At 42.0% G+C, this 22,000-nt stretch overlaps 1 protein-coding gene across 1 annotated transcript; it reads right to left on the bottom strand.

Annotated features, from left to right (window-relative positions):
* Positions 1-2,241: 2,241 nt before the first annotated feature.
* On the bottom strand, positions 2,242-4,098 carry LOC142390145 (chemokine-like protein TAFA-2). Its single transcript, XM_075475515.1, has 3 exons — positions 3,984-4,098; positions 2,672-2,827; positions 2,242-2,429 (listed from the first exon to the last, which is right to left on the bottom strand). The coding sequence occupies exons 1-3, from the start codon at positions 4,096-4,098 to the stop codon at positions 2,242-2,244; spliced, it is 459 nt and encodes a 152-aa protein (XP_075331630.1).
* Between the last annotated feature and the right edge of the window lie 17,902 nt (positions 4,099-22,000).

The following is a 22,000-nucleotide window of genomic DNA, read 5'->3' as shown; positions in this document are numbered from 1 at the left end:
GTGTTGCTTACAGATGGATAAACATCTGAAAAATTACAGCTTTAAAAAAAGTTAAACAACAACAAACAAAGATCCTGTGTGGGACTTTAACTTGACTCTGCAGAGGAAAAGCCTGCAGCTGAATTAGACCATGACCAGAGCCTTCACCTCTGAATGCAATATTATTTCTGACCTCCTAAGTGGTCATGGGCTCAGTGAAGTGAAGGTCCCAACAAAGCACAGTGTTGGTGCCACACAGAGCTTTGCACCTGTTAAAGCCATGTGCAGCCACTTGGGGTTATGTAGAGCATGTGGAACAACCAGAAATCGTTGCTACTTTTCCTGTTTCTTCTGTAGTTAGTCATTTTTATTTTGCAAAGCAACAGAAGAAGCTGTGGACAATGAACTCGCAAAACCAAATGTTTGAGATATCGGATCACTGTCCGAGAGCAGCGTTACTGGAGGTCCTGTTACATCATCACACTGAAACAGTCTTCATAAACATAAAGTTTAACTCTGTTCTGGTCTCTGTCTTCAAGCCAACCTTTCACCCAATCAGTAGTCTACCTATGCATATCTGCATAGTCCTGGGGCAACGCTAATCGCTGCTTGTCGAACGAATGCATGCATTCGCATTTCAATAGCCTTGGCGTTGGTTAAATTCTCATATGCTTCCCTGTGCGTGGGCTGAGATGCAAACGAACATGAACAAGGAGCCATAAAGTAGCCTTGAGCCCGTTTTGGGAGTAAAAAGCAACTCCCGGCCATATGGCAATATATTTGAGAGCAATCATAAGCAGTAATAGCCAATTAACGTCATAGCATTTGAAACAGGTGGTAGAGAAGACTGAAATTAAAGAACCACTCTTTCATAAGTGACTACAAATCTAAACTGTCTGACTGCAGTGTGTGAACAAAAGGCTTGGCAGACATAGCAACAGTAACTAAGTGAGGGTTACTGTAAAGGACCACTGTATACTGCTGCTTTAATCCTTTGTACGTGAGTATAGTCTGATGGCTACACGATGACAGCGAAGCCGCTGATCACTTGCTGCACAGTCCCTTACCTGCCCCAGTTTCGCTGTAAAATGCTTCGCACCCCATAAATAATATATAAAGAACAGTTCAACAAAAAGGCAACTTCTGAGAAAGTGTGTTTCTAAAAGCAATGGGGTTTCTTTTGGCCGTCAGATTTAATTACATGGATTTTACAGCTCAGTATTAGTTCACAGCTTATTTACTGTTTGTCCTCTTGGCCCCATCATTCACCAGATTATAGAATTAGGTTTTCTGAGCCCGCTGTGCCTGGTAAGAGCAAGTGGGTTGATATAGCCAATGGGAGCCGTTATTATGCTTGATTGTGGAATCTTCCAGCATCAAAGGAGAGCTTATGAAAATAAAGCTTGATGATGAGTATCCTCAAGTGTGTCGGACTTTGCATAGGAGTAAAGCCATAAAAAAAAAAAAAGGGAAAAAGAGGACACTTGCCACGTGACTGCATTTAAGCATCTATTAATACCATGTCTTAATCTTAAACCATTATGTGCTTTGTCTTTTGTGGAGTTGATGACACATTTTTCCACTCTGCTAATGATACATGCCATATTCATATTGTGTCCTGGCCTACTCACCCGTAATGCAAATGACTGTCATCAGTGACATAATTATCTGCCTCGTTGCTCTGTTTATTCTTACAACATCAACCTTATGAGCACACTGCATTACCCCTTAGCCGTTCTATAATTAATACCATAAATGCTGGCTCTCCTCATTTTATCCACTCTCCATCTTGTAAGATCATGTATTCATGCTGCAGGTATGCTAATGTACTTCGTTGCAGTGCGTGTTTGAATTCGTCTCTTTGTTTCTGAATCTCACTTTTTTATGTCCTGTCTTCTCTTCTGTCACACTCCCTTCTTTTCTCTCTAAACCTGGTCGAGTTCAGGCAACGACCCTCCCCAAACCTCACGCCTCCCCACCCATTAAGAGCTGGGCTCTGCTCAAGATTTCCTTCATTTCAAAAGCTAGTTTTTGTTCTCGTTTTTTTCCTTGCCGTCGCCTTAGTGCTCACTCCAAGGCACTGGCTTCTGTGAAGTATCTTGAGACATTTTAGATTGTTATCGTTGCTATATAAATAAAACTTAATTGAATGCCTATGATGGACTGGCGACCTGTCCGGGGTGTACTTCTCCATTTGTCCAATGTCAGCTGGGATAGGCTTTGGCACCCCACGCAACCCTCTGAAGAATAAATCGGGTATTGCTAATAGCTGGATGGATGGATGAACTGAACTGTGACTCGGACTAATGCAGTCCCCCTCCTCACCTTTGTGGTCTTCACTTTGTTCCCAGAGATGCATGACCAGCCAGTAAGGTCAGGGAGAACTCGGCACTCCTCCCCTTCCAGACACGGCTCCATTTTACACCACCACTTCTGGTGCACAATGGAAGCTGGAGAGAGTGAGAAAAAAATAGCCCCAGCAGAAGGTCACTCTGTAGATTGAAGGACTTCCAAAAAATGAGTTGTGTGGGGAAAAAAACATCTCAATCATATGTCACACTCTTTTGGTCTTTAAAAGCTTTAGTGTCAGTGGATTCTTGTGAAAGTGGCCCCACTTTGACATCTATTACTTTCATGTCTGGTCAGAATATTTTGGTTTAAGAGAGCTGGAAGAGGATTTCAGTCATGTTACCTTCAACACAAGAGGGCAGCGCCCTCGTTGTCCCTGCTACCTGCCCTGGGAAGCAGGAACACTTGACTGTTTGAGAGCGCTCTTCAATCTTATTCTTATTGCAGCAACGATGAGCAGCAACTACTTCACAAGTCCCCGTCCTCTCCTCTGATGACACTGAGAGAGACATTTTGTTGGTAAAGAGAGCGGTTTTAACAGCATGAACGTACAGGCATTTTAGGTGACTTCTGCCTCCACTGAGTACAGAATTAAAGTCAGATTGCAACACCCTCTTGGCTTTGTTAGATTAAAAGGAAAACAGTTGTATTTTTGTTACATTAGCAAAGCAGCCCATTTTTTTTCTTTGAATTCCTTATGAGGTTGTTTTTAATGTTACGGCACCACCCAGTGGATGAAAAGTATCAGCCCTTGTGCAACAGGCAAGGGAAGGAACACTTTCAAATGGAGAAAAAACATATCACTATGACATCACCATACACACTAGCATAACCTCATGTTTCAGATAACCAGAAATGAGTAGAATTAACAGCACAAAGAGGCATTTATGAGCCACTTCTGATTCTGCATCATTTCAAAGAAAAGAAAAGAAAAGAAAAGAAAAGGAATTTAATCAGGTTTTTTAAAGTTTTTCACTTCTGATTCATGGTGTTGCTGAATGTTTGGGGGGATGGGACATTGGCAGAAGCAGTATGCAAATGAACAATTAAAGTAGTGCTTAAAATCAGCCTGCAATCAAAGAAAAGGCAAAAAGCAAAACATATAATCATTCCAAACAACAACAAAAAAAGGCCACAGGCTTGCTGTTGTAGTTATCTGTACAAGACTGCTATTAACAGATATTTTCCTTGAATATTTCCATTTTACACTGCTTTATGCTTATGCTTCACATAATTTCTGACACAAACACCGTTCTTTTACGTATACATTTAAAGTCAGTAGGCAGTTCTCAGAATATATTATGTTACAAGACTTTGGAAACGTTTGGAACAACGAGACTCACCAATCTAGTGTAGTCTACACAGAGAGACTAAAATGCAGCTTAAAAATAAATTATTTAATCAAGTATTTCAACAAGAATGTCGTAGTCACTGTGGGGCGTTTCTTCATATGCCTTCCTTTCTATACAGTCATACAAAGCTATGAGACCTGAAATACCCTCTCAAATGTGCATTTGTTTGTCGTAACAAGCAGAGTCAGTCTCAGGATCTTGTTGCTTTAAAGGGAGCTCCCCATCAGGCAAACAGATCAGTGACCAGGAACCATAATTAGCCCCCCTGGGTGTGTGAGTGGTCTGGCTACGTCTGACACTCACCTGTCTGTCCTCGGGAGCTTTGGTTGCCACTGGACACTGGTTGGATGCAAAGATTTACTGTGCAGAGCAAAAGGATGCCCCAGTGTAACTGATGTGTCACCGAGTTCGTCTTCATATTGCCTGCACAGGAAAAGACAAACTCATGCAAACTTTAAGAGATTGTGGCAAATAGTTTTTCCCGAACTTTGTTTCCATAAAGTTAAAAAAAAAAAAAAAACATGAAATGTTGCTTGTGACATTGTTGGCCTTCATGTGTTTGCCCCCCTTATCATTGTCATATCAGCAAGGTAAGTCATGGCAAGTCAAACACACGCCAGTAAAAGGCTAATCGGGGGCAGCTTTATGGCGGACAGCAGTGGGTCATCACCCTGATTTCTGAGTCATATCACCCTTTCAGCCATGTTCATGCCTGTGTGTGGAGCTAAGCTCTCCATCCAAAAAAAGTTGTATTCCAGATGAGTCACAGCAAAACTGGGACATGGATTTTTGTGCCAAATCACACGAATGAATAATTCAAAGCACTGATGACATGAATAAACAGTGCCTGAGGCATTTTTTTAATTCATTGCACACCAGGTTTGAGGCAGCAAATAACCTAGATACCTCCTTATCTGAATGTACTTTTTAGGTTTACGGTTTATTCGTTAGAATTGTTCTTATCAAAGACAAAAAAAATAAAAAATCAAAGACAGGGATCCTCACATTCGAGAAGCTAGAAGGAATTGTTTGAGGGAAAGAAACTGGAATTGATCAACATTACAAAAGTAGATCATTTATTTTTTGTGGACTGGCTTCTAATTAAACTACATTTCTTCCAACTTTGAGCATTGCAGTTTTACACATTCAATCCGTTCCATTTATTCTCTGTTTACTTCTCTTTTTTTTTGTTTCAAAACAGTCAATTTCGTTGCTGTGTTATAGGTTACTGGAAGTATTCAAAAGGTACTGTGCACATAATTTGCTTTGGCATGTCATCAGATTTCTGACAGAAGAAATGAATTTTCTCCACTTACTTGTGCTCGGGTTATTGATGTGCATGATAAGCAGACGCAGGAGTCCCCATCAGTGTTTGCGTAAACATCACGCACGCCTCGGCGTTTCACGAGGAATGCCAAAGTTTTCCGCAAATGTTTTTCTCCACTTTCTGAAGTTTTCCGTTTCGTCCGAGTAAAAATCGCGAGACCACCCGCCTGCTGCTGATGGAGACACAACCCAACACGTCCGCCCGGAGAAAAACGCGCACATTCACACACCAGATCCTCTCACGCAGGATGCGGAGCGAGAGATGAGCTGGTCCATGGACACAGCGGGACAAGCCTGTCCGCCTTATCCGTCAGGAAAATTAAAACTTAATCAAGACAGAAACCATCTGTCTTCCGGACAATAAGCGGTCACTTTCATTAGCGCTTTAAGAGGCTTAAAGGGAGTGTTGACATCCTGTCTCGCACTGGACACAGATCACGGACTTGCATCAGAACACGCGCAGTCGTGCGTTTTTTTCCGGTTATATCCAGTGTTGTATAAAGTACTGAAATCTCACACTCAAGTAAAAGTATAGGTACCCCTCCAAAATATGACTTTGGTAAAAGTCCAAGTCACTGACTGAAATGTTACTTGAGTTAAAGTCTTAAAGTATCCGAAACATCTTGTACTTAAGTATGTGAATTACTATAAAAATAGATGTAGGCAGGGTAGGGGATCTTTTTCTGGAACATTTTTTTACATATTGCTTGAAATACTCTTCACAAACCCAATTGCAACCAATTAATTAAAAGTTTTGACACAAATATGAAAAGTTTTAGTGGCCTCTAGAACGTAGCCTGGAAAACCAGCGCCAACTGCTGGACGGCAAAATGTTTTGCCTGCGGTTGGGTCTGGCCTCGATCCACTTGTCATTTTGAAAATACTGCCCTGAATCTGGCAGATGGCAACTAAACCAATCACAACGCAGAGATGTGTTTTGAATCAACGCGGGCGGGCCAGAGGGTTCTGAGGGAGTGACGACAGAGCAGTGCGACGTTGGGCAGTGGAAGCGAACATAGACAAGCGAAAGCACAACAAGAAAGATGGCGGCGGCAATGGAACAGTGCTCGTTTGATTCAGCCTTGGCACACAGCCATTATAACGAACAGCCTTGCCACTCTCTATTAAGCCCCATTGTACCGGCTTTTTGGCTGCAGTTCCACCAGAATTCCACTGGGAGCGTCGGTGGAGACCAGAATGAATGGGGCCCAATGGAGCTAGATGCTACAAATGGTCAGTTTCACCTAAGTCTCCTCAAGAGCGCTCAGATTTGAATGTAGTTTCTGAGAGCTCAACATGGGTTTCAAGTAAAAAATCAACTGAACGAGTACATATATCCCTTTGATTTCTTACTGGTTGGCTTCTTGTTGTCCACAACGCGCTAGCATTGTGCTAATGACAGCTGGTCGACCAGCTATGTATGACGTCATATACACTTCAAATCCTTTTTTTAAGCAAATGAGTGGCTCTAAAAATCTAAAACTCAGCCATGGGTATTTTCTAAACACCCTCTTTCGAAAACAACATTCGAATTACTAGAGAAAAAATTATATCTTGAGATAAGGGCACGAAAGGGCGTATAGCTCCATAGGACTCCATTCATTCTGGTCTCCAAAATTGGGCGCCCCACGTGGAAAGAGGGTGGAACTGCAACCAAAATCGCCTCGTTGGAAACCGGAAATGCACCGTGAGTGGCGTATCTGTCCTATTATAGAATCTGTGCTTGGCATCAGTTTTGGAAGAGTCCCCTCCCACCAAAGCTTTCTGTCGCGCTTACTACGTCACAGTCAGTTGCGCTGATTGGTCAGAGCGTTGGCCTATAGGCACAGACGCGGTTTGAAAGACAACGGGTTGTGCTCATCAACAATGTTCCGTTGTATCCATTGATCGGTGCCAGACTAAATTAGACATCCAATCCATTTAGGCTGGTTTATCAGGCTATCTAGAACGTACAATCTAGGAAAAACAGTATCCAATCATTGTGAACGGACCGTTCACAATGATTGGATTCTGATGCCGTCTATCAAACTGCAATCTGCTCCTCCCTCCCCCTCCCCCTCCTTCCCCCTGTGCGCGTACCCTGCTCCGTGAACGAATTACGCGTCCAGAAGCTTGGCAGGAAGCTAAACTAGAGCCAGCTTGGCTAGCACCTAGCATTATTAAACGTATAGTTAGCATAAACTAAATACTAAATACGGCAACGATCGATGCTTGCTGTCAGAACAGCGCTCGTGCACCTTCGTGCTCGTGCGCGTTCATGTACTCTAGAGGCGTGCCTTCGGGGGGAAAGTGAAGAAAAGGGTTGGGACTTTTTACCGGTGTATTTTCAAAATGCAGCTTCGCTGGACTCAAAATCCAGGATCTCCTACCCTACCTTTAAGTAATGTAATGAAAAGTATAAGTAAAACGTAAACAAGGCAAATGCAGTTTGGATGACATTTTTTACATTTTGGTAAACTTTGAAGATCAAATACACTTAAAATCTACACACAACCAAGTGCAGGCAAAATTTAGACCAGGTTTAGAGAGAAAATACCAACTTTGTGAACCTTTAAGTTTTTCTTCTTCAAGTAAGGTCAGTGCTGAAAATGAGGCGTACATTACACCATTAAGAAAAAAAATTAAACAAAAGAGGCTGCTACTGTTATTGCCATCATTATAAACAAAATTTAAAGAAAAAAATAGGAGAAAACTAAAGTGTATCTGGCATCTGAAGAGGGAGTCCAGTTTGAAACCCCTTTTGTAAACCTTTCTAAAAAGTAAATAAAATAACTCAGTACAGAAAATGCGGCCAACATCACCAAGAAAAAAAAGCTGTTACGATTACTGTACTTCACAAGCTATAGGAGGTGCACACACAACCGGTCATTATACAAAAGAAAAAAAGAATTGGGAGGGAACTGCAGCTTATCTGGCATCTGAAGAGGAAGACCTTTTTTTGTGAAACTACCTTAAAACCTAAAAAAGTGGAGTTTCTGTAAGATAGAATTTCCACGTCTTTGGGCAGGCATAACATGCATGGGGTTAAAACACTGTTGCGTTTTTTTTTCTCTCTCTCTCTCTCTTTTGTAACGAGTAACTAAACCGAACAATGAAAATGTATTGAAGTAAAAGTATGCAATTAAGTCCGGAAATATAGTGAAGTAAAAGTGTAAGTTGTCAAAAAATTTTAAACTCGAGGAAAGTACAAAGTATTCCAAAATATACTTAAGTACAGTAGTAAAGTATTTTTTACTTTGTTACTATACAACACTGTATAGAACTGGTCTACTGTTCCACGGCCAGGACGAAAACCACACTGCACCTCCTGAATCCGAGATTCGGTTATCCAGCGGATCCTCCTCTCCAGTACCCCCGAAGAGACCTTAACAGGGAGGCTGAGGAGTGTGATCCCCCTATAGTTGGAACACACCCTCCGGCCCCCTTTTTTAAAGAGGGGGACCACCACCCCGATCTGCCAGTCCAGAGGTACTGCCCCCAATATCCACACGATGCTGCAGAGGCGTGTCAACCAAGACAGCCCCACCACATCCAGAGCCTTGAGGAACTCAGGACGGACCTCATCCACCCCCGGGGCCTTGCCACCGAGGAGTTTTTTGACCACCTCAGCAACCTCAGCCCCAGAAATGGGAGGCCCCACGTCCGAGCCCCCCAACTCTGCTTCCTCATCGGAAGTCGTGTCGGTAGGATTGAGGAGGCCCTCGAAGTATTCCCCGACTCACGACGTCCCTAGATGAGGTCAGCAGAGCCCCGCCCTCACCATACACGGTGTTGACGGTGTACCGCTCCCCCCCCTGTGCCGCCGGATGGTGGACCAGAAACTCTTTGAGGCCGTCCGGAAATCATTCTCCATGGCCCTTTCCAAGCTCCTCCCAAGTCCGAGTTTTTGCCTCAGCAACCGTCGAGGCCACATTCCGCTTGGCCTGTCGGTACCCATCAGCTGTGTAGCAGTCATAGTGCCGTGTGGATTAAGAGTTTTTCAAACTTTGACAAAACCAACATTCCTGTGGGGGATGTTTATGTATGTGGATATAAACCAGATCTTCATTTTCTTTCCACAAAGGAAAAAGAGACAGAAACTGCCTAATTTACGTTAACCTTCTATCCTTTTGAGAGTTTTTGGGGCATCGAACTCGCAACAGACGCTCTCCATAAATTGGGATAAACTCGAATGAACAAAGAACCTTTCTGTTGGAGATGTTGGAGACCTCACTATCTTATCTTCACCGTGAATCGCGGTTGACATATTAACACCCTCTCCCACCAGAGAAAGAGACCAGATGGCTACCCACAAACTGAGAAGACTTCATAAGACTCACTTTTAGTCGAATCTTAAAACTATATTAAATGTGTTTGATAACCGTATACAATTTCTTTCAGGTTTCCAGCTTGATCACAAGACGCATATAGAGACAATTTGTACGATTCTGGCTTAAATATTGACAAAGAACTGATCTTGGTTGGAAATGCCCAACCTGCCTGATGGAACCACATTGCCCCCTAGTGGTCTGCAGTGTTGATTAGTTGAACATTTAAATCCCAGAGGACTCAGTAAAATGGACAAGATATATGCAACTATTAACTTTTAACGATGTCCCTTCGGTATCTATTTGGTATTTGTTTGGTGTCCCCATTGTTAACACAGAAAATTAACATTGTGTGGTTCACTATTCATATGTCACGATTTCATAGATATTCATCTGAATTTTGAAAGTCATGATCATCAATTACGTTGTGTGTTATTTTGATGTCTTTATATTGCAAGTCTATGTTATATCTTTAATCTGCATATCTTAAAAAGATGTGGTGTTTTCAGAATCACCGAGACAAATGTTCTATGAGACGGAGTAATGGAGAAATAAGAGTTTTCTTTGTTCTATCCAGAAATTCCCATATAGCACAGATCATCTTACACAGACACCCAGGCAGACATGCACACAGTTCAGGCATATCATTGGCTGAAAGAGTAGTGTAAGCTTACGTCACGCCCCGCCTCCGAGAGTCAAAACCCGGAGCCCGCGAAAAACACTCTCTAACTCTAGTTCTCTCGTTTTCTGGCTCTCGCTTCAGGCGTCTTGTTTCTGGCTTCATGCCACTTGTTCCAGAAGAGTTCCAACCCAGAGTTTCAGAAGGAGATTTGAGCAGAGAACAGTTGCTCAGAGAGATTTGGAGATGGTTTGAGCAGAAGAAAAGAGCTCACCAGAGTTTGGGAGTTTTCCCATAATCTCAGGAGAGAGCGGAAGGACGTGAGGATGAGCGATGCAGAGGACGACCGGAGGACGCCCTCCAGTGAGACGAGAAAGAAAGACCCGAACAAAGATAAGAACAGGATGAAGTTTTCCTACCAAGAAAACCAACTCCAAGCAACCTTTTATTAATCTTCTGTGAACTTAAGTTCACTTCATCAGAGAAGCAACGGACCCACTGACACTCGAAAGATTCGATCATCTAACCACAGCCCTCGGCACCATCGTTCCCGTTTCCCGGTGAAAGAACCAACTGAGAAGTCCGCTCAAGTCAGCCACCACAACCAGGAAGGCCTAGCCTGGCTGACGCGTCCACAATCTCGATGAGATGGTGGTCTGGGAACTAGGTGTGCATTTTCTCGTATTTGAGGCGTGGTTTACGAATGCCTAGAGCCGTTTATTGGGCGCTACGAATGTCTATCAAATGACGTCAGGTATTTCCCATGCTGCTTTGCGCGCGATTCATAGCCAATTGTATCACTTATACCAGATGACGACAGAAATTCAACGAGGAAGAAGAAAAAAATGGAAAATAAAAGTAAACTTGCGCTCTAAGCTACTTAAATTGACAACAAAGTAGGCCTATATGCTATATTCTACATGAATTTTTATGTTGTAGAGTTGTGAATTTATTTTAATAATGGAGAAATTGAGCAGCCTTGCTTTGTTGTCTACAGTAGTAGCTCAACCCTCATCTTACTTTGAAGCTCCCAGAAGTGACGTTGACGTAGCTTTAGCAGCAGAAAAGCTATCAGGCTTGTGTTGATGATAATAATAAACTCCTGGACTATGTACAAACTTCCAAATGCATCGTTTTGTGAGTACAGACCATATTTGTACTACTGTAGAAGTTTGGTTTCATGACATGTGATTTTAGTGTGGTAATTTTGGAGATACTGCCAGGGTCCGTTAGCGCTTGTACTAAGCTATTCGGGATAACTCGGTAACTCAGCTGATGTTCAGCCAATATCGGAAAAACTTCGGGTGGGCTACTTGGCTGGATGTCACGGTTCAAATGACCCTAGGGTGAATCTACTCCGAAACACTTTCTAAGGCTGCATTGAACGGTAACGTTGTGTCCGCTGTCATGTTGAATTAACACTCTACAAGCTTCGGTGTAGCGCATAGACGTCGTCATCGTCTTGCTGCCGCCGCCCCCCCCCGTTCTGTGATTGGTTCCCAAACTCTGGCAAAAATAAGGGCGGTGGTTTCCAGGCTGACTTTGCAGTGAGAATGAAATCGAGCGCAAAGCAGCATGGGAATTCCCAGGCTAAGGAAGGCCCAGAGAGCGGAAGAGAAATCCCCTCGGACCCCGCGTGGCCGCTGCCGTGTTCCGAGCTGACTAAGCAGAACTTCAGCACAGTAAGACCGACCCGTTTTCACCTTAAAGTGGGTTTGATGGATGTCTCGAGGCTTTCACAGAATGATACATTAATCCGAAATGTCAGTATTTAGCGTCAAATAGTCAGCCAACCTAAACTATTTGAATACATCCAGTATCTCCCCATTCCCCATATTTTATTTTCCATTCACTAAGTGTTTTATATAATCACCCATATTCAATGCATCTCCTGTTTGTTTTATAGGTTCATGTTTTGGTCATATCATTTTAATAAATAGTTCATACATCTATATATATGTTATAATCACAGATTGTGTCGTATGCTTTCTTTACGTAATGTCTGTTGTAGCAGTCACAGTGCCGTGTGGATTAAGAGGCCTTCAGTCTCTGACAAAACCAACATTCCTGTGGGGGATGTTTACGTATGTGGATATAAACCAGATCTTCATTTTCTTTCCACAAAGGAAAAAGAGACAGAAACTGCCTAATTTACGTTAACCTTCTACCCTCTTAAGAGCTTTTGGGAGTGAAAAATAAGCAACAGACACTTGCCCTAAAAATTGGAAAACTCGAATGAACAAAGGATCTCTCTGTTGGAAAAGTGGGAGACCTCACTATCTTATCTTCACCATGAATCAAATTGACATATTAACACCCTCTCCCCCCAGAGAAAGAGACCAGATGGCTACCCACAAACTGAGAAGACTTCATAAGACTCACTTTTAGTCGAATCTTAAAACTATATTAAATGTGTTTGATAACCGTATACAATTTCTTTCAGGTTTCCAGCTTGATCACAAGACGCATATAGAGACAATTTGTACGATTCTGGCTTAAATATTGACAAAGAACTGATCTTGGTTGAAAATGCCCAACCTGCCTGATGGAACCACATTGCCCCCTAGTGGTTTGCAGTGTTGATTAGTTGAACATTTAAATCCCAGAGGACTCAGTAAAATGGACAAGATATATGCAACTATTAACTTTTAACGATGTCCCTTCGGTATCTATTTGGTATTTGTTTGGTGTCCCCATTGTTAACACAGAAAATTAACATTGTGTGGTTCACTATTCATATGTCACGATTTCATAGATATTCATCTGAATTTTGAAAGTCATAATCATCAATTACGTTGTGTGTTATTTTGATGTCTTTATATTGCAAGTCTATGTTATATCTTTAATCTGCATATCTTAACAAGATGTGGTGTTTTCAGAATCACCGAGACAAATGTTCTATGAGACGGAGTAATGGAGAAATAAGAGTTTTCTTTGTTCTATCCAGAAATTCCCATATAGCACAGATCACCTTACACAGAAACCCGGGCAGACATGCACACAGTTCGGGCATGTCATTGGCTGAAAGAGTAGTGTAAGCTTACGTCATGCCCCGCCTCCGAGAGTCAAAACCCGGAGCCCGCGAAAAACACTGCCCCTCTCACTCTCGCTCTCGTTCTCTCGCCTCTTGCTTCTAGTTTTGTTCCAGAAGAGTTCCAACCCAGAGTTTCAGAAGGAGATTTGAGCAGAGAACAGTTGCTCAGAGAGATATAGAGATGGTTTGAGCAGAAGAGAAGAGCTCACCAGAGTTTGGGAGTTTTCCCATAATCTCAGGAGAGACCTGAAGGACGTGAGGATGAGCGATGCAGAGGACGACCGGAGGAAACCGTCCAGAACCCAGTGAGACCCCGGAGACGAGAAAGAAAGACCCGAACGAAGATAAGAACAGAATGAAGTTTTCCTACCCAGAAAGCCAACTCCAAGCAACCTTTTATTAATCTTCTGTGAACTTAAGTTCACTTCATCAGAGAAGCAACGGACCCACTGACACTCAGAAGATTCGATCATCTAACCACAGCCCTCTGCACCATCGTTCCCGTTTCCCGGTGAAAGAAGCAACTGAGAAGTCCGCTAAAGTCAGCCACCACACCCAGGAAGGCCCAGAGAGCGGAAGAGAAATCCCCCCGGACCCCGCGTGGCCGCTGCCGTGTTCCGAGCTGACTAAGCAGAACTTCAGCACAGTAAGACCGACCCGTTTTCACCTTAAAGTGGGTTTGATGGATGTCTCGAGGCTTTCACAGAATGATAAATTAATCCGAAATGTCAGTATTTAGCGTCAAATAGTCAGCCAACCTAAACTATTTGAATACATCCAGTATCTCCCCATTCCCCATATTTTATTTTCCATTCACTAAGTGTTTTATATAATCACCCATATTCAATGCATCTCCTGTTTGTTTTAAAGGTTCATGTTTTGGTCATATCATTTTAATAAACAGTTCATATATCTATATATATATATGTTATAATCACAGATTGTGTCGTATGCTTTCTTTACGTAATGTCTGTCCAACCAAACGAGAACTTCACGAAAGTAGCGAGATATGAGACTGATTATTAATTGATTATTAATTGATTATTAACTGATTATTAATTTAACATACCAGGATCGTAATATTTTAACAGTTTTCCTACCTGACTGTCACTTAAAGTAAATTATAGGTAGGTGGTGCACTTAATTCGAGGTTTAAGATAAATCCTTATATTTGATATATATAATTGCCACCGAGCACGCTACAGCTGCTTCCAGAGTCCCACTGGCCAAAAAGGCCCGATAGGACTCCTTCTTCAGCTTGACGGCTTCCCTCACCACTGGTGTCCACCAGCGGGTTCAGGGATTGCGGCCACAACAGGCCCCGACCACCTTACGGCCACAGCTCCGGTTGTCCGCCTCAACAATGGAGGCACGGAAAATGGCCCATTCGAGCTCAATGTCCCCCACCTCCCCAGGGACATGGTTGAAGCTCTGCCGGAGGTGGGAGTTGAAACTCCTTCTGACAGGGGATTCCGCCAGACGTTCCCAGCAGATCCTCATGATACGTTTGGGCCTGCCAGGTCTGACCGGCTTCCTCCCCACCAGCGGAGCCAACTCACCACCAGGTGGTGATCAGTTGACAGCTCCGCCCCTCTCTTCACCCAAGTGTCCAGGACATACGGCCGCAAGTCCGACAATACAACCACAAAGTCGATCATCGAGCTGCGGCCAAGGGTGTCCTGGTGCCAAGTGCTCATATGGACACCCTTATGCCTGAACATGGTGTTCGTTATGGACAGTCCGTGACGAGCACAGAAGTCCAATAACAAAACACCACTCTGATTCAGATCGGGGGGGGCGTTCCACGTCCCAAGAGCCCACTTCAGTAGCCAAGGATCAGACCGCCAAGGTCTCCGCCTTCGCCTGCCACCCAGCTCACATTGCACCTAACCCGCTTGGCCCCTCCCACAGGTGGTGAGCCCGTCGTAAGAATTTTTTTTGCCAAGAATTTTGTGTAATTCTAAGGGGGTGAGTGTAACAAGGGTTAATTTGGCTGTGTATAATTCCACAAAATTATTGTCTTTAATTGTTTTTATGACATTTATAAGACTAGTCAGGTGGAACTTTTGTTTTCTTTTTCGGTTTCTGTACATTCTTTTATGGGGGAGCAACATCTGTGACAAAAGACACGGTCCCGCCTAAACTCTTCCTCTTTTTTCTGATGTTCGGTGAGGAAAGGTGAGCTCCCATTTTATCATTTATTTGGCATTTTATTTTGTCATATGCTCCATATTTTACTTATTTGTGCTAATGTTTGCATCATTGTAATCGCGCGTCTTTTTTCTGATGTTCGGTGAGGAAAGGTTGGAAAATAAAAAGACCTTCGAAAGAGCAGTGGTGTGGTCTCCATTCGTTCTAACCTTAAAGTAATACTATGTAACATTTCTACCTTAAAATAACAGCTTGAAAAAAATTGTGCGGCTAGAATGAGTTTTAATATTACGATTGGCCCCAGAGCTGAGCGGAAGTACTTCGACTTGCTTTCTGGAACACCTACCGTAAAAACAAATAGACCCCTCTCACGCTCCCAGGTACATTTGATTACTCTTACCTTCTCGGTCGACATAGCTTGCACCTTATAACTCCTCGCCGGTTCGTCAACAATTGTGAAAAGTGAAACCGAAAGGGTGTAACCGTACATTACCTCCAAGCCTGTAGGGGGAGCTCCATAGTGGGCTTTTTGAGAAGTTACATTGTATCGCTTTAACACAACTCAGAGGTTTCATACCGGTTAAATAAATAAATAAACTATATTTTTTATAGTATGTACCCTTTAATTTGTGTGGCCTTCTTCCAAATCATGCAAAAAAAAATCGAACGCAGTTCTTTGCAAAACTGGTTGGCAACACCAGTTCAGCTTCTTGATAAACTTGTTTCACTTTTTTTTGAAAGATAAACATAAGAAGTTGGAATTTTATTTGGTGACAAGAATTGTTCTATATAAAAAATTCTCCAGGGTTCAAAGTATGGCTTAGGAGCTTCACAGAAGGGCCTCGGCTGCCGCTAAAGCGAAGACCTATAATTATTTATACATGTTAAACATGGAGATCAATTTACACAAATGAACATGCATTTAAACACACATGCAGATGCATATGTTTATTCTGCTACATATATACAACAAAGAATGCGCCAGGTCATTCCTACCATCAGCAATAGTGATGCGCAATGACCTTTTTAAATGTTTAATTAATTATTAACTGTTGCTTAGTATTTCTACAATAAATCAATCTCCCATTTCATGATAAATTAAGTATTTATTTAATTCAATGACACATTTTCTAAAAGAAATATATAAATGTATACACACTGTATTTTTTTTTGGTATAAATTGTTTTATATAAGTGCTTTTGTTCTATAAAAATAAACATCCTGTATAAAGGCAAAAATAAACACAAAAAAAACAAATTTATGTTCTAATTCTAATCTATTTATTTTCTTTTTCATGTTATTTTCCTTCCCGGCTGGGGCCTTTCTGTGCTCCCGTAGGTTCTCTCGAGGTACTCCGGTTTCCTCCCACCGTCCAAATGCATGCCGCTAAATTGTCCCACGGAATATGTGAGTGGTCGTTTGTCTCTGTGTGGTGATGGACTGGCAACCTGTCCAGGGTGTACCCTGCCTCTCGCCTAATGACGGCTGGGATAGGCTCCTGCCCCGTGCCACCCAACAGTTGGATTAAGCGGGTATAGAAAATGGATGGATGTTATTTTTCTTTGCTTGTGTCTTGGCAGGTTTCTTGAGCTCTTGTCTAGGCGATGTGTTATTATGTGTACTTTTCATAAAATGTTCCTACTTTCTAAATATCAGCTTTGCTGTCCACAGCTGATATGCACTCATCCTCAGCCTTGGTGAAATCATACTGTTTTATAAAAAAAATCCTGTAAAAAGCAAAGAATAACTTTCTTATTCTTATCTTTCTTTTATGTTATGTTATGTTTCTTTTAGGTATTGTCTTGGCGATGTGCTTATGTGCATTTTTCATACAAGTAGATCGTTCCATTTTTGTAAATGTCAGCTTTGCTGTCTACAGCTTTGCTGTCTCCAGCTGATATCCAATGATCATCAGCCTTGATGATCTTTTCTTCCTTAAGCACATATGTATAAAAGTGGTCAACATTTGAGCTCAAGTTTATGTGACAAATCACAGAGGCCAGGCGATACATCTGTTCTCCACCGTTCACACGAATACTGATGTTTTCACTTGGTGTTACGGGCACTCTTAAGTTTGTTGGGTCATCTGTCCATGGCAGATAGAGAGTTATCAGATCAGGGGAGATGAAAAAGTTTTCCTTCATTAGTTCTGAGTCGCACACATTGCACTGGTCCTTGTAAAGATCATCGGAATGATCATCGGAATCATCATAATCATCGCTCACTACGTTCACAAAAAGAGAAGCGGTGGTGTCGTTGTTACCTGGAGCTGAAAGGATATAGACCACACGCAGGTTTAGGATGTTGCTTTCCGTGGAGCGACACTGGTTACATCTGGTTACTTTGTTGATACAAAGCCTTGACATAACTCCGTGTTGGTTCAACCGGAGCATTAAATGTACCAAAAAATCTGCGATGTTATTTAGCTGCCCCAGTTGTAGCCATGGCGTCACAGCACTTAACTCCTCCAAAACCGGGAAGATCTCTGTAGGAGAGAAAAATCTTCCTGGGTTGTGAAGGGCTCTTAAAAATAGGTCTCCAAATTTTGGGGTTTCTGGAAAAAGTCTTGAAACCTCTGTGGGGCTCCGACAGAGTTTCGTCTTTACAATGTTCAGATTTAGAACACCCTGTAGTGTTGCATTCATCCAACAGTTATTGAATGAGTTGGAGAACTTGCATAACTGCATGTCCGGATTGACAGCTGGATCTGTTTTGGTGTCCTCTGAATTGTTGTCAGAATCTGTGCCAAAATCTGGTGTGCCAGCAATTATTCCCACCATATCTGGCAGACTTTCTTTTTCTTTGTTGTGAATTTGATCATCTGCAGTATTTGTTTCTAAAGAAGATTCCACAGGTTCTGCAGAGATTTCGCTGTATACATCTTCTTTGTTTTCCTCCTCTGGTTTCAGTTTCCTCACAGCCTTAGTGACCAAGGCTCCTGCAAGGAACCCCAGAGTAAAAAATGGCATCTTTCTTTGAGAATATTAACAATTTAAGCATAAAATAAACTTTGTTCTTTGTCTGGGAGATTAAACCGATTCTTCTTATTCTATTATATGTCAGTTTTTAGCACAAGTGAGTTCAAATAATGTCATTGCTTCATCTAGAATTCCCGTGTAACTGCCGCCCGTGTCACAGCACCCTTACCCACCCTTACGGGCGGCAGTGACACGGGCAGTGACACGGGCAGTGACATCACAGATATCAAAGAATCTGGGGCTATGACATCACAGATGTCAAAGAATCTAAAGCAGAACCTCGTTGCCACGGTTACTCAAGGTGTGTGTGGGGGGTGTGTGTGGGGGTGGGGGTGGGGGTTCTATACTTGTCATGCCAGGTAACATATAGATCTAAACATTGCCCCAGAGACAGTGAGGCATCTTAAACATGTCATGGAAGCTCCATCTACTAGTGAAGTCATACTGATATCACCACACAAAATGTTTTACTACATCTATGAGCCAAGAAAGTTGTGTCACAAAATGAGACTTGTATACCCTTTTCCCTCAAATTGAAACAATTTCCTGAGTTCTTCGTGAAACGTCTGGTTAAAATAAGGCGAGACAGTTCCTTTTTTCACCATCAATTTACACCTCTATTCACAGTGGAACAACTCTACTCTACTCTACTCCACCCCTCTTTTCCATAGGGGTTGTCTCTTTTGAGAGTGGTAGAACTCAATAATCATTGAAGCCTGTTGGTATTATATGAGAGAGTATACGGTCAGTAATTAATCTGAGTGCTAACACCAGTGTTGTATAAAGTACTGAAATCTCACACTCAAGAAAAAGTATAGGTACCCCTCCAAAGTATGACTTTGGAAAAAGTCCAAGTCACTGACTGAAATGTTACTTGAGTTAAAGTCTTAAAGTATCCGAAACATCTTGTACTTAAGTATGTGAATTACTATAAAAATAGATGTACTTAAGTAATGTAATGAAAAGTATTGTCACGCCATGGGACTCATGTTTTAAGTTTTATGTTTTAGGTGTTCAGTTCATGTCCAGGGGCCCGTTGCACAAAAGTAGGATTTAGACATCCAGGATGAATTACTTAGCCAAGTTCAAGGAATCCAAAACATGGGCGCCCAGGCTTAGTTGGTTGCACAAAGGCCAAGCCTGTGGCCTGTGCTGTCCTCCACAATGTGTAATGGTGTAATGTAATGTAATGCAAGCCAGGATGAGCAGACACGGATTCATTAAGCCAGGTGAAACCGATCCCGGATAAGTGCTGCACACGGCTTGCTTAAATAGACCCCACGATCGATCATAGATTCATTGATTCACCATGGCAACAAGGGCGGCGTATTTCTCCCCAGCGGAGCAAGAATTATTAATGGAAACCTATGAAGAGGTGAAGGAGAAAATAAAACGAAAAGGAAATACTTCCACAGTCAAAAAACAAAGGGAGCAAGCGTGGCAAACTATTGCTGACCGCCTGAATGCGTAAGTTAGTGTTTCCCAACCGGGGGTACGTGTACCCCTAGTTGTACACGGAGGTACTGCAGGGGGTACGTGGCGAACGGGGAGTTATTTATTTATTTATTAAGGCGTCACACTTTTATGGAGGACTACATGAGTTAGGCCTGTTAATATATTCTTAAAAAGAGAGAGAAATGAGTTATGTTCATGTATTCTTAAAAAAAGAGAAATGTTACTTGTTTAAGTTAGATAACAAAGGAAGATTATTTTGATTTAGTATTTATACCATTTTGGTTATTTATTTATATTTCATGAAAATGTTTTTTATTCTTATGTTGAATTCAACTGAGGTTAAAAAAAAGAGACAAAAAGCCTGAGAATTTTATGTTCAAGTTAAGGATATTAAATAAAATGATTTTCATGTAATAACCACTGTGTTGCTCTACTTTTGGAGAGTCATCACACGCGTTGTATGTGTGAGGGGTTACTAGTGGTGTGACAAGAAGGCTCAGGGGGTACTCAGACCGAAAAAGGTTGGGAAACACTGGCGTAAGTAGTGCACAAATACACACTCACCACTCCACTGAAACTATCACAATTAGGCTACAATCCAAAAAAAATGTTAATTAACATATCGTCACCTTCCTAAAATAATCACCCAAGTCATTTTTGGCATCAAAGGTGTGGTCCAAAAAATGCCTAAGTCATTTATTTAATCTTAGTTTTTATGAAAAACAAGAAGTGTTCTTATGTCAAGCATCCTTTGATACATACTTACTGACTGAAATGATTATTTTATGCTATAATTTAACTTTTGGGGGGAGTTTTTTGTGTTTCCTGAAAAACCTGAAAAAATGACTTATGCGATTATTTTAGGAAGGTAACGATATTTGAAAAGATATCTGTAGCCTACTTTGATTATGAATAAGTTGAAATTGACTGCATGTGAGTGAAACTATCTAAATGTAACTCCATGCTCCTCCACTGTTTCATTGTGTGTGTGTGTAGATTTAACATGACTGGGCCAAAACGGACATGGCAGCCAAAGTCAAAGTAAAATATAAGAACATCCTGCAGAATGGTAAGTCCCCTGACAAATACTTAACAAGTGTACTTTTTATTAAGAATGTGCCTGCCCACGCATTGCCTGTACTGTGCATTAATTGGTTTAACATCTTATCATTTCAGATGGTCTGCAATGCTGACTATTTGATCAGTAATGTTGTGGCAAAGCGGCCCGGCTCGGTCCACGACTCCCGAGTGTTTCGGAACTCGGAGATCTATCGGCGCCGATCACAAGGTGAGCCACAGAACCTCTATTAACAACCACTTTTAACATAATGGCTGTGTTAAGACTGTCACTACTTATGAGGTTGTGATGGTAACATTTTGTATTCACAGGTGAATTCCTGGGTGTATTGCTGGGTGACAGAGGGTATGCCTGCCAGCCTTTTCTGCTCACTCCATTTGCAGACCCTCTCGAGGCACAACTGGCATACAACCATGCCCATGCCTGAACAAGGGCCCGGATCGAAATGACATTTGGCCTACTGAAGGCACGCTTTCAGTGTCTGAACCACCTGAGAGTCAGCCCAGACAGGGCATGTGATATCATTGTGGCCTGTGCTGTCCTCCACAATGTGGCCTGCCTGAGAAAGGAGAGGGCCCCAGAGTGCCAGCTCTCATAGACTGGGACATTCCTGCCATCTTCCCGGATGACGACTGTGGTCGGCTGGTCGGAGACCAATATGTGTTAAATTATTTTCATTAATAACGCATGTTTATTTAAGTTGGGCCTGCAATGGCAGAGGAACTTTTGTTAGGTTTTTATGCTGTATAGGCAAGGCAATTTTATTTGTATAGGCCATTTTTACAAACAGTTTGTCTCAAACTGCATGCTTTGATTCTGTGCTTTTTGTCTTGTAGAGCACTGTGTGACTTCAGTTTTGAAAGGAGCTGATGGTTTACTTACTTTGATTCATCCTTGTTCTATAAAGGAACATCATGGTACACTCTAATGTGTATTTATATTTATATGGTGATGTACTTTATGTGTAGTCTGTGGGAAACTAAATTATCTAGTGGTTCATCTAAAATCACCAGTTATCTAAAATGATTGTAATTAATGATCACAAATGTTTCAATAATGATAGTGGGTATAGTTAAATGTTTTAACAATATGTTCTAGGCAGTGGAATAAATATTGGTTTCCATTTGTGGCGACCGCTGACTGAGATAAGGAATGAGATTAAATAGATCCTGGAACTTAGCCTGGTCTGGAGCAGGCTAGCTTCACAGAATAAATCTCCATGGTAACTTACGTCTGAACATATCCCACTTCCTTCTATCCCACTTTTGTGCAACTGGATCACGGATAAGTTGATCCAGGATAGCCAACATATCCCGGCTTAATCCCTTATCCTACTTTTGTGCAACGGGCCACAGGTTTTGAGTTTCAGTCT

This window comes from Odontesthes bonariensis, chromosome 10 (assembly GCF_027942865.1).
Source record: "Odontesthes bonariensis isolate fOdoBon6 chromosome 10, fOdoBon6.hap1, whole genome shotgun sequence".
In the NCBI taxonomy this organism is placed as follows: domain Eukaryota; kingdom Metazoa; phylum Chordata; class Actinopteri; order Atheriniformes; family Atherinopsidae; genus Odontesthes; species Odontesthes bonariensis.
This window is presented reverse-complemented; position numbering and strand designations above follow the sequence as displayed.

Coding starts and splice junctions, on each gene's coding strand:
- LOC142390145 (XM_075475515.1), bottom strand. CDS start 4,098: ATGAAGACGAACTCGGTGACACATCAGTTACACTGGGGCATCCTTTTG. Junction 2,828..3,983: donor AAGCTCCCGAGGACAGACAG/GTGAGTGTCAGA, acceptor TGTCTCTCTCAG/TGTCATCAGAGGAGAGGACG. Junction 2,430..2,671: donor GCTGCCCTCTTGTGTTGAAG/GTAACATGACTG, acceptor CACTCTCTCCAG/CTTCCATTGTGCACCAGAAG.